The 12,018-nt window shown below is 38.8% G+C and overlaps 1 protein-coding gene across 15 annotated transcripts in view; it reads left to right on the top strand.

The window, feature by feature from the left end:
* Positions 1 to 4,699: 4,699 nt before the first annotated feature.
* raver2 (ribonucleoprotein, PTB-binding 2) overlaps positions 4,700 to 12,018 on the top strand; it is a 205,901-nt gene continuing 198,582 nt past the window's right edge. For 4 of the 15 annotated variants that reach the window (XM_059984396.1, XM_059984393.1, XM_059984401.1 and 1 more), the window contains exon 1: positions 4,704 to 8,979. In XM_059984396.1, coding sequence (XP_059840379.1) covers positions 8,797 to 8,979 — 183 coding nt within the window. In that variant the 5' untranslated portion in view covers positions 4,704 to 8,796. The other 11 variants (XM_059984395.1, XM_059984397.1, XM_059984394.1 and 8 more) reach the window with 8 other exon arrangements.

The raw sequence follows: 12,018 nt of genomic DNA, 5'->3' as shown, positions 1-12,018 counted from the left end.
TTTCAGGTCAAAAGAAAACTCTTGCACTCATTACATTGCATTCTATGTTCCGTAGTCTTGCTCACTCATTTGCTCTGCCTACAATTCTTTGTGACTTGTTGGTATCCTCCATGCAACCTTGTAGCGGCTTGAGGTCATCTCCAAACCTTTAATTGGGTGCCAGAAAAATTGGCATTTGTCAACTATTAGTCCCTCATGAACACAGGAGAATCAGTAGGTGCTGCTTGCTGGCAGTTTCAGAAGGCCTTTGACAAGATGCCGCACATGAGGCTGCTAAACAAACTAAGAACCCGTGGTATTACAGGAAACATACTAGTACACCAGCAGAAGGCAAAAAGATGGGGGAGGACAAGGGGGCTTTTCTCGTTGACTGCCAGTGACTAGTGGTGTTCGACAGGGTTGGTGTTGGGTACACTACCTATCATGTTCTATGTTATGAATGACAGATGGCTTTGTGGATGATACAAAGGTAGCTGGAGGGCAGATATTACTGAGGAAGTAGAGTCAGCAGAAGGACTTGGACAGATCAGAAGAATGGACACAGAAGTGGCAGGTGGAATACAGCACAGCGAAGCATGCACACTTGAAGGAATAAAGGCGAGGAGCAAATTCAGAAATCAGAGGTGCAAATAGACTTTGATCCTTGTACAGGATTAATTTGCAGGTTGAGTTGGTAATAAAAAATTGCAAATGTAATGTAAGCATTAATTTCCAGAGGATTGGAATATAAAAGCAGGGATGTAATGCTGAGACTTCAAAAGGCATTGCTCAAAGTGCATTTGGAGTATTGTGAGCAGTTTTGGGTCCCATATCTAAAAAAAGATGTGCTGGCATTGGAAAAGATCCAGAGGAGGCTTAAAAAATGATCTCAGGAATGTAAGAATTAACATATGAAGAATATTTGATGGTTCTGGGCTCGCTGGAGTTTAGAAGCATGGGGGGGGGGGGGAATTCTTGAATGTTGGAAGAGAGAATGTTTCCAATAGTGGGAGAGTTTAGGACCACATGGTGGTGCAATAATATCAGCGCTGCACTCCGGAGCAAAGGTTCCCGAGTTCAAATCCAAGTCGAGTTGAGCATCGAGCTAGCAACTCAGCCTCGTAAAAACAAGAATAGCTTTGTACGGAAACACTGTCATGATGGTGCCCTGATTACTCCACCTCCGAGTTGGGCTATTCTTCTTCTTAGGACCACAGGGTATAGCCTCAGAATAGAAGGATATCCTTTTGGAATAGAGATGAGGAATTCTTTTAGCTAGATGATCATGATTCCATGGAATTCATTGCTATAGATGGCTATGGAGGCCAAGTCATTAAAGAAATTTAAAGCAAAGGTTGATAGGTTCTTGATTAGTAAGGGTGTCAAAGGTTATGGGGAACAGACAGGAGAATGGAGTTGAGAGGGGGAAAATACCAGTCATGATCGAATGGTAGAGAGGACCCAATGGGTAAAAATAGCCTAATTTGCTTTGATGTCTTGTGGTTGAACACTGCCCATTTTCCAAATTCTTTTTTAAAATTTCTGCGAATTATTATTGAATGTCATCTGGAAGTTTTGATAGCTATTATTAAGAGACATTTCAAAATCTACTGTACTTGGATACTATTAAGAGATTTCAACAACCTATCTTACTGTTGATGTTTAAGGATTCAATAATCAGATGATAATAAATCTATGTTGATCTTGATATTTGATTATCTGAGCATTCAGTGAATACATTATTTTAGAATCTAGTAGTTTTCTCATCATTGATATTAAACTTTTAAGGGTGTGATTGCCTGAATTCTCCTCCTCATTTTCAAACAGTGGAGTCACACTTTTAGCTTTCCAACATTAGAATTTTCAAATGTAGACAACTTTGCCAAAGTATTACATGCCACCTTGGTACCAGAATTACGGTTACCCAGCACAATCAGGCTGCCCCGCACAATCCTCGCTGATTTGATTTGATACAAGTAATGCATTTTACTATGTTTCAATATTTGGAAACATTACATGTATCAAATAATGCTAATCATCTTCAAACTTGCCTAGTGTGGTCTCAACATTTCAGTAACTAAGATTCAGAATCATATGAATTATTTACTGCCATTCTCCCTTAAGGCAGAAGAATCTGTAAATTAAGTCTTTGTTTAAAACTGGGAAGCATCAGTGTCACCTGAGTTTATAAACACAGATCAGTGAAAAATCATTCACTGAATTGACCATAGTTTCCCTCTCCACAAATGTTGCCTGGGCTGCTGGGTATTTCCAGCATTTTCTGGTTTTTTTAAATAGCTAGGTTTCCAACCTCTGCTTTTTTTTTAATGCAAAGCATGTTTCTTTTGCAGAAGCCATGTTATAATTTTAAAAGCTAAGACGTTGAGTTATGAGGTCCGTCACCTGGGTGCTACACAGGTAGGCCAGGGGGAAGGGTATTTGTCAGACTTCCCATTAATTGCTGTTGAATTATAACATTGGATAAACACAGAAGTAACTCCATTGTTATATTAGGTCTGAAATGGTAACTGTCCAGGCTTCTGCATGTACTTGGATGAGGACCAAGCTCTAGCCTGCCAATATTCACAAGGTACATACCAGCAAGATTTGGCAGGGAAGGTGGGGAAAATTTTGGGAAAAGAGCAAAATAGTCAAATAAAATTTGTAGATGGAGTCTTGATTATTTCTGTTTTGTACCTTAAGCCTTATAAATAAATTTTGCATTTTATACCAAAATCAGATTTTGGTTGTTCCACTTTGGCATTTTCTAAATCAATTTATGATCATATCTGAGAAATGTTAAGTTTATTTCTTTCCAAACAAGTTTTCTCTGACTGAATTGGCAATAGAAACATCAAGCTCTTCAGCAAATAGAGTATCTAAGTTTGTGTGATAATCATTCAGTTTCCTGTATTAACGATTTGGCCCTCTGGTCCACTGGTAGATTTGACTTATCGATCACCATAGTGAGGGAACCACAATCTGCCAAATTGGTATTAGAGGCAGATGCAGATAGCCAATCATGCTTCTGATTGTTCCTTAATTGCCCGTGCATCAGTCTGAATGCCTGGAGAATATCAAGTCTGTGCCCATGGCCAACCTTCAGTCATCATCTAGTGGAAGGAAATACTTGTCTAGTGGAGAAAGACAAAGGTGCACTGTTAGAAAAGACTGCTTATAAAGAAACATAATTCTAAAAACCATAGTTGCAATGATGCTAGCTGTCGAGTCTCTACTTTGTGATATTTTGCAGCTCTTCAGGACCTGTACGTGGGTTGATTTTTGTTACATCAGATGTCAAATAACCATAATTTAGTGCTTACAGATGATAAACATCAGGTTAATCTTGGTTTACCTTTGGAATAGACTTATACCACACAATGAAAGCTTAGATGATCCAAAACAAGCTGGAAATAATAATTACAACAGACATTAAATTGTGCTTTAAATTTCTGAAGGACTTTGCCATTGTCAACCATGGGTTCTGATATTCAATGGTGTATGTCCTGCCTGTGTATGTACTGCCTATGTATGTACTGTCTGGTAACGCAATGCCTGCTGCGTATGTAACATCTGGTACTGTACTGCCTGGTAATGTCAAGCCTGTGTATGACATCTGGTACTGTACTGCCTGGTAATGTCCTGCCTATGTATGTACTGTCTGGTAATGAACTGAGATGTACAAAGCAGAATTGCAGGCTCGCCTTTAGTTGGCATGAACTTCTCTCATCTCATCTGGGTTTTTTAAACAGTACTATGGTTGTTCCAAAGATTTCTTTCACCTACAATCCAAATAGAATACTTATAGTTCTGTTTATTTTTTGTTCTTATGCATTTTTCTACATGCAGTTCTTGATTTTTTTTTCACTGCAATTTTAAATGCTCAACCATGTCTTCATTTTTCAGCAACAACTGGCCCAAGCAGTATTTGATGGGGGAAGAGGAATTGTCGTCGTTTTGGGTCGAAAGCCTTCATTAGGCTGAGTTCTTCTAGCAGAATGTTGTTCCCGATTTTTGCTTCTGCAGTCTCTTCTGTCTTCATTTATTCAGCTGGCAAAGATTTAATCTCTGAGCCCTTGAATTATCTCACTGAACCTTGTTGCTCTGCCACTCTCCAGATAACTCTTGGATCATGTCACATCTCAGATGTCAGAGAATTCATTAATATTTTCTTAATGAGTTGTTTTGCTATAAAAATGAAATTTATTATTTTTGTCAATAGGCTTTTTTGAATGTCTACTGTTTTTTAAATACACTTAGTAAAGGTAACTGATTGTAAAATTAAAAAGAATTTGAATAATTTATTGTGTTTTATTGGTTCTAGATAGCTGAGTTATTGAATTTGAGTAATATGATGATAGTGTATTGGAGGGTTTTCAGTCTTTCAAGAGAATAAAATGAAGTTTATCATTTTGTACTTTGTTAAAATATTGAAGTCAATAACCCAAAAATTACAGTTAAAAACAACAGTAGGATATTGATGCCATTAGAAGAAAGACTCAATTTGCAGAGTTGTTGAATATGAACTGAAAAACTCATGACATTGATTCCCTACTCAACCTTCTGAAATCAGTAAACATGAGAACTCCAGGAATTCTCTCCCTTGGCAGATCTGGGAGTAATCTGAAAGTATTCTCCTTTATTTCATGAGATGTTAATGAGATTTTAATGACACACACGTAGTAAATTAGCATTAACAGCCATTCTGTGCCATGAAAACTCATCCTGTATTTCTGGAATATCTGCAGATGAGTATTTCAAATGTATGTAAAGTCATTTTTAATTGCTTGATATTTTTACATTGTGTACGAATTATTTCTGTGCTTTAAAATGTGTACAAAGTCAGTTTTTTTAAAGCGTTTACAAGATTTGCTGGATCTGTGAAAGTCCTTGACTGTGGTTGGCTATTCATTCTGCTTTATAATACCACTGTTCCTAGATGCCAGAGATTTCATCAAGCTGATTCCAGACATAAAGATGAAATTCACACAAAATGTGCGATCTTTGTGGTCAGTGGCGAGTGCTGGATTAAGACCACAAAATCCAGATTATTCACAGTATACAATGGTTAAACAATCTGGTCTCTTGCCCTGAACATTAAATTTCCATTGTGACACCCACGCTTTCCATGCAAGGTACTTACATTCAAAATACATCATTTCATCCCAGGTATATTTTTCCAAGACAGTTCATGCTTGATCTGTGCTTGTTTATTTCCTCATCTCATATAGAACACTGCAACTACTTTGACTTAAAAAGGAGGTCAAAGCTATCATTAGGGTGTGGTAAGATAACACAAGATATCAGAGCAGTGTGCCCCACGGCTCTCCAAATATTAGAATCAGAATCAGGTTTAATATCACTGGCATATGTCGTGGAATTTGTTAACTTAGCGGCAGCAGTACAATGCAATACACGATAATATAGGAGAAAATTAAGTACATGTAAATTACAGTAAATATATGCATATTGAATAGTTAAATAAAAAAGTGCAAGAACAGAAATAAAAGTGAGGTAGTGTTCATGGGTTCAGTGTCAATATTAGTTGAACATTGCAGCAGAAGGCAGGGAGAAGTTTTTAAGCACAACTGTGTTTCATTGTTATATGTTGAACTCCTTGCACAGTCCCTCAGGGTCAACTTTCACTTCAGTTATGTGGGTTTTAAGGCCAGTGTGGCAGGAGGTGATGGGCAAGGTGGTGGGTAGTGGTGTGAGTTGGCATGCTTTTTTTCCCAATTGCAACATTGTTTCTCATTCTGAGTTAGGGTCTCAAGGTTCTCAGTTCGATCCAATACTTTCTCTGCACTGAGTGGACGCGGGGATTCCTGGATTGATGCAGATGTTCAAAGAAATCCTGGAAACATCTCCACTGTCCACCTAGTTGTATCTTCCTGTGGCAAAGCTGCAAACTGTTTCCATTTTAAGAGGTTAGTTTTGGGAATGGTGAGACTTGCGGAATTGGAGTTGATCATGCATTCCCATAACCAACGATCTCACTTATCTCATCAAAATCATGTTCTCGTTATTTATATTTGCATTTGCACAGTTTGTTGGCTTTTGCACTCTGGTTGATCTCTCATTGATCCTGTTATAGTGACTGTTCTGTAGAACTGCTGAGAATGCCCACAGGAAAATGAATCTCAGGGTTGTACATAATAACGTGTACATTGAAAATAAAATTTACTTTGAACTTTTTAATAAGGACTTCATTTCTGGGATATTGGCCTGGGTGGGAATGCTGAAGGTAGGTCATTTGTCCAGCAGAGAACTCAAAGGATTTTGCAGAGACCATTTTGGTGATGTCCCCCCAGTGCTCAAAGGTTCCTGCTGCAGGTAGGCTATGTCACAGAAGCAAGGGATCACTACTGCTTTGTCAGCCCCTAGTTTTGTGCCAAGTTTGAGATCAAAGTGACTTCTGATGCCCTGAAGCTTTGCCGGTGATAGGAGAGGTGGTGAACTTAAGCCTTCACTGAAATGTGTCTCCCAAGATGTGAGAAATCGTGAACTGTTTCCTCAGTTTTCTCTTGTCAGAGGGTGGTGGTGTGCAGCCATCAGCTAATTACCAAGAAAGATAATAAATCCAGCTATGGTAACAACAGAGAAGTCTCCAGGTGTCTGGCAGAGAGATGGTTATTTCTGGGTTCTGAATTCTAATGCAAATTCTGTCCATTAACAAGCAGTTGACAAGACCTTCACTGTAAGAAAACATGCAGAAATTCAAAGAGCAGCTGCAACTACTACATGTGGTCTTTTCTGACCTCATTCATCGATTGCTCATACTCTGGAGAGTCGTCTGCAGACTTTGGCTGCTATCGAAATTTATCTCCACCTCTGCTAGAAAGAAGGGTTTTGGTGTGGAAGTCCATAGTTCTCTGGATGTGTCAACACAAGTAAATAGGGTGGTAATATGGCATAGTTGCATAGCGCAGTTTATTTTGCATTTTAAATCAGTATTACGATCACCAAAGATATTGTAGACTGAAAGATGTGCTCCACTATTCTGTATACTATGTTATTTCGCTTCACGTTGTCATGTAAAACATAATCGTAATCCCCAGGTCCACAATTAATCCCAACTCAGTGCAGACCGGTACAACACAGATGCTTTGTCCCTTTGGTTTGGCCTGCATGTTTTGCTGTACAAGGAAAATACATGGGGCATAAGTGTTGGGTGTTAATGACCGGAAATATGAAGGGAGAAAAGTACATTTTTGTGTGGAAGTAATTTATGTAAAATTCCAAATTCACATCTGGTGTTAGAAAATAGTTTAAGATCCTGGATGAAATGGTGCTTTTTTAAAAAAATATCTAGGCAAGATAAAGTTAACTAACCTAAGTTAACAGTCAACCACATTGGTGGGTCAGGAGATGCACATTGGGTAGTGATAGTCATTGTTACCAAGACCAGCATCATAATTTCAGAGTTATTGAATGTAATAATAAGGTTACATATAAGGATGAGAAGGAGGACAGAGAAATGTGAAGTTCAGGGAGAGAATTTCAGATCCTAGAGCCTCTGCACCTGAAATCACTCTCACCTGTTGGAATGGTTGTAATTGGGCATTCATAAGCCAGAGGGAACAACCATTTCAAGGTTGTAGAGTTAGAGGAAGTGAATTTTATTAAGGGTAAATGTATCACGGGATACCTTGGATGTCAATAGACCAACTAATTTGTCAGGGAATTTTGCATTTCTAGATAATCACTTAAATTTGTATACCCTGCTAAGCTTTAAGTAACTTGATCTGAATGCAAGTTTTTAAAAAATTTACTTGTTATTATTTTACAGTTTCGTAATGAAAGTTTTAAAACATTATATTAATATTCTGCAAATTGGTAAATTGAATAATAAGCAATGTGGTAACAAACCACACAGTCTTGAGGTGATATGATTTGGAACTATTAACACAAGGAAATAAAATACTGTACCATTAATATATCATTATCTAGTTACTATCCAAGGCCCTCTGTTGGAAAGTATGAACCTAGCAGTTAATGCTAGGAATGGTTTTTAATTTTTTACCATGTCCTCTAATCAAACAATTGTTCAACACTACATTGACCTGATTTTTCTCTGCTTTTTTTTGAGTGCATGGCAAAAAAAGGGGATTAAAAAAATAAGGCTGAGATCTACAACTAAGTATAATTTTATAATGGAAATGGAAGAAGAGTGATCCGGACATAAACCCTGCCTTACTTTATATTGGGTCCATTTCTAGTTTGCTGGAAAAGATGGCCCTCTAATTGTTTTCTAGCTATTTTGAAGGGAACTTGCATCAATCTCCATCAACACATTGAAATGTAGATCACCTAATTCCATAGCCATCCAGAAGTAAAGACTACAGGGACATGGCAGGAGAATAGGTTTGAGATGGGTTGAACAGCCCAATTCTGCTCCTACGTCCTCGGAAACATCTATTGTGCATTCTCCTCAGCAGCTCCCTGACTTGTCGAGTTCTTCCAGCATTTTGTGTGTGTTGCTTTCTGCATCTGAAGAAACTCTTATTGAGTTATTGAGGAGCTGAATGTTTTCTGCTCCTGATCCACTATTGTAACTATACCTTGAAAACTCATTACTCCACCGTCGCTGGATGTGAGCTTCGGCATTCCTGAACCAGCAACGCTGCAGGAGTATCTTCGCCTGACTGTCACCGCGGATCTTAAGCGGCAGCTAAGTGCGGTACCGGGTTCGGTCGACGGGCGGCGCTACCCGCGCCCTGCGGTACCGGACTCGGGCGGCAGGCGGCGCTACCCGCGCCCTATTTTAAGCAGCTTCGGGCTCGCGGCCGTTCAATTTGCAACGGTTGTCTCTGGAAAATGGCGGCGGCACCGTCGGACTATCGGTCCGCATTGCTGCGGCGGGATCCGGCGGCGATGACAGGCGTGCTACCGGTACTTTCGCCTCAGGAAATTAAGCGGCGGCTGCAGAGAACCCGCAGGGCACTGAGTAACAGGAGAAAGATCCTGGTGAAGCACCTGCCCCCGGACAGCGGCAGCCAGGTACCGGTGCGGTGCCCGGGGCAGGCGGGCGAGGCGGGTGGAGCGGCCGGTGGGTGGGGGGTGGTCCAGGTGCAGCCCCACCCACCTGCAGCCGGTCTCGGATCCTGACCATTTGCCGCTGACGGGGAGGGAACGGGACCCCCTGCTGCCGGTTGACGTGTCCGGAGTGAAGTGGTGGTCAACATGGCGATGAGGAGTCCACCTGAAACAATGACCTTCTCTTCCCCCGTTCGCTGTCTATTTCCAACGTGTGTTCTTATTATGGATGTCTTTAATTTACGCACTCTGTAGTTTGGCTGTGGTGAGTGAGAGAGCAATGCGCGTAGTGTTTAGACTAAATGACTGGTGGAGTCTAGTCATTGGTTTTTGTGTAAGGGTAGGATGGGCATGATAGTGCCCATTGAGCTGATCCACGTTGACACAACTGGCCAACCCCAATTTTGTTTTTGACGTAAATAATTTATGTAATATTTCTTAACGTGACATTCTGCTTGATTTCTGTTTTTTTTTTAAATATTGTATTATTTTGAATGTACTTTGTAGAACTAAGTTTGGCCAGTTGTTTCTCCTTCAAGTTATTGATTGTTTAGTAATTAAAAGTACCAATTTGGCACCAATTTTGAAACCGTGCCTTTTCGAAGCCTCACCATTTCAACATATTGCAGCAATATATTTACTCCTAAAGTGAGATTAGTATTCAAGATTTTTGGTTTCACCACCTGCACCAACATAAAAAAGTTCCACAACTGAGCAGCCCCTTGTGGCTTTTTTTTAATATACCAGGTGTTAGTACAATGGCCGTTTCATATCAATGTATTTGCTTTGTCCCTTGAAAAACAAATAATTAACATTTAATCATGGAAAGTCATGCAAATAGTTTCTGCAGCTGCTTTATCTCTATATTCATAATGTGCTATGAAACAAAACTTCAGAGTTATTAATAGTTTGTGTACGTATTGAGTAAAACTTTAGTTAATGGCTGGTGTACTTCATAGTGTTGCTACATCATAATTGAACTTAAAGCAACTGGGCAATTTAAAAATACATCCTGCACATTTGGATATTTTTTTCCTCCTCCTATGCAGAGTTGATCTCATAAGCACTCCTCACTCAATGAACTCAAATGTGACCTTATGTACAAGAATACTGTAACATGTTTTGGAGAGAACCATGAGATTTGTACTCTGAATGTCACTGAATGCTGTGAGCTTGGCAATCAGATGGGCTGGAAGCTAAGAATCAATCTCAGGTTGGAGACAAAAGTGAGTGAGTTCGGAGAACCAGCAGAGATCTGTTACTCCATCAGTAGCCTCCAGACAAATCCTGACACAGTATTTGTTGTCTCCAACCTTTTGGAATACTACTGTTAGACAGGTTATTATATTACTATGACTACCAAAGCAGCTTTGGAAGCTATTACGGGCTCAATTCAAAAGCTTATTGAGGAGTTTCAACAGTTCAGAAAAGAAGTGTCGGCTGATTCACAACAAATCAGCGCTGGAATTAAACAAATAGGTGCGAAATTAGAAGATATTCAAGCAATTCTAACCGAGCATGATAAGAAGATTAAAAAAAAACATGAAGGGGTTATTACTATACTGGACGAGAAAATGGATGATTTGCAAAAGCTTTATGAAAAACAATCCAAGTCCAATGAAGTACTTAGACAGAAGATTATTGATTTGGAAAACAGAAGTAGGAGAAACAACTTACGAATCTTGGGACTTAAAAAGCAAATGGAAGGAGATAATCCTAAAGAATTCTTTGCAAACCTTTTGATGGAATTATTCCCTTATGAAGTCTCTGCCTTTGATTGATCGTGCTCACAGATCGCCTATCTATGGGTCGATTTCAAAATCAAAACCAAGATCAGTCATTATATGTTTCCATGAATTTCAAATAAAGGATCGTCTGATTCGTGTTGCCTGTGGAAAAGGTGTGATTGACTACCAAGATCAGAAGATTCGTATTGCTGAATATTTTTCATTGGAAGTTATGGCAGAACGAGTTAAGTTTTTAAAAAAAAGGTATTGCAGAGCTATACAGCCAAAATTTTCAGCTTCTCTTCATTCTCTGGCTCAACTGAGAATCACAATGGAAGATGGATCATTTAAATGGTTTTATACGAAGGAGCAGGCACAAGAATTTTTAAACTCAAAAAAATGACTGTATACATATATTGAATAGATTAAAAATCTTGCAAAAACAGAAATACTATATATTAAAAAATGACTTTAATATTTTTCCGTATGAATATTTGGTCTTTCTATTGGATAAACCTGTCTAAGCTTGTTTTTCACTGTTTATTATTTAGTCTTGGAACAGTAAATAATCTTGAATTCTTTGGAGCAGTTCCAACAGGCTTTCTAAGGGGATGTTTTCAGTGGGGATAGATAGCGGTTGTTCTTTGACCGATTTTGTGTCTTTGGGAGGAGTGGGATGGGGAGTTTGTTTTTCTTGAAACTGATTTTGGGATCTAGTCAATTTTGTTGCTTGGCTAATATATCTCAAGCTTTATTATTTGGGGTTAATATACATTTCTCTGATTGCTACTTTTAACCTTTCTTAGAAATAGTTTTAAAATGGATCAAAGTATTAATTTACTTAGTTTTAACGTGAAAGGGCTAAATCACCCCCGAAAAGAAATAAGATTTTTCCCTACGTTAAAAAAACTTAAGGTACCAATTGTTTTTCTTCAAGAAACCCATGTACATGTGACAATTCACGCCTTTTTAATCAATAGAGAGGATCTCATTTTCATTCTTTGTTTCAAGCCAAAGCCAGAGGGGGTTTCGATCCTTATAAATAATAAAGTTCCCTTTGTTCAACATAAAGTAATTTCTGATACTAATGGGTGTTTTGTTATAGTATCAGGGAAACTAAATAACAAACTAATGATATTTGCCAATGTGTATGCTCCGAATATAGATGACCCAGGTTTCTTTGTTTTTTTTTCATTTTTGCCAGATGTAAGTTTGTACTCATTGGTGTTGGGTGGAGACTTTAATTGTTGCTTAGATCCAGTTTTAGATCATTCAT

The sequence above is a fragment of the Hypanus sabinus genome, chromosome 11 (assembly GCF_030144855.1).
Source record: "Hypanus sabinus isolate sHypSab1 chromosome 11, sHypSab1.hap1, whole genome shotgun sequence".
NCBI classification, from domain to species: domain Eukaryota; kingdom Metazoa; phylum Chordata; class Chondrichthyes; order Myliobatiformes; family Dasyatidae; genus Hypanus; species Hypanus sabinus.
This window is presented reverse-complemented; position numbering and strand designations above follow the sequence as displayed.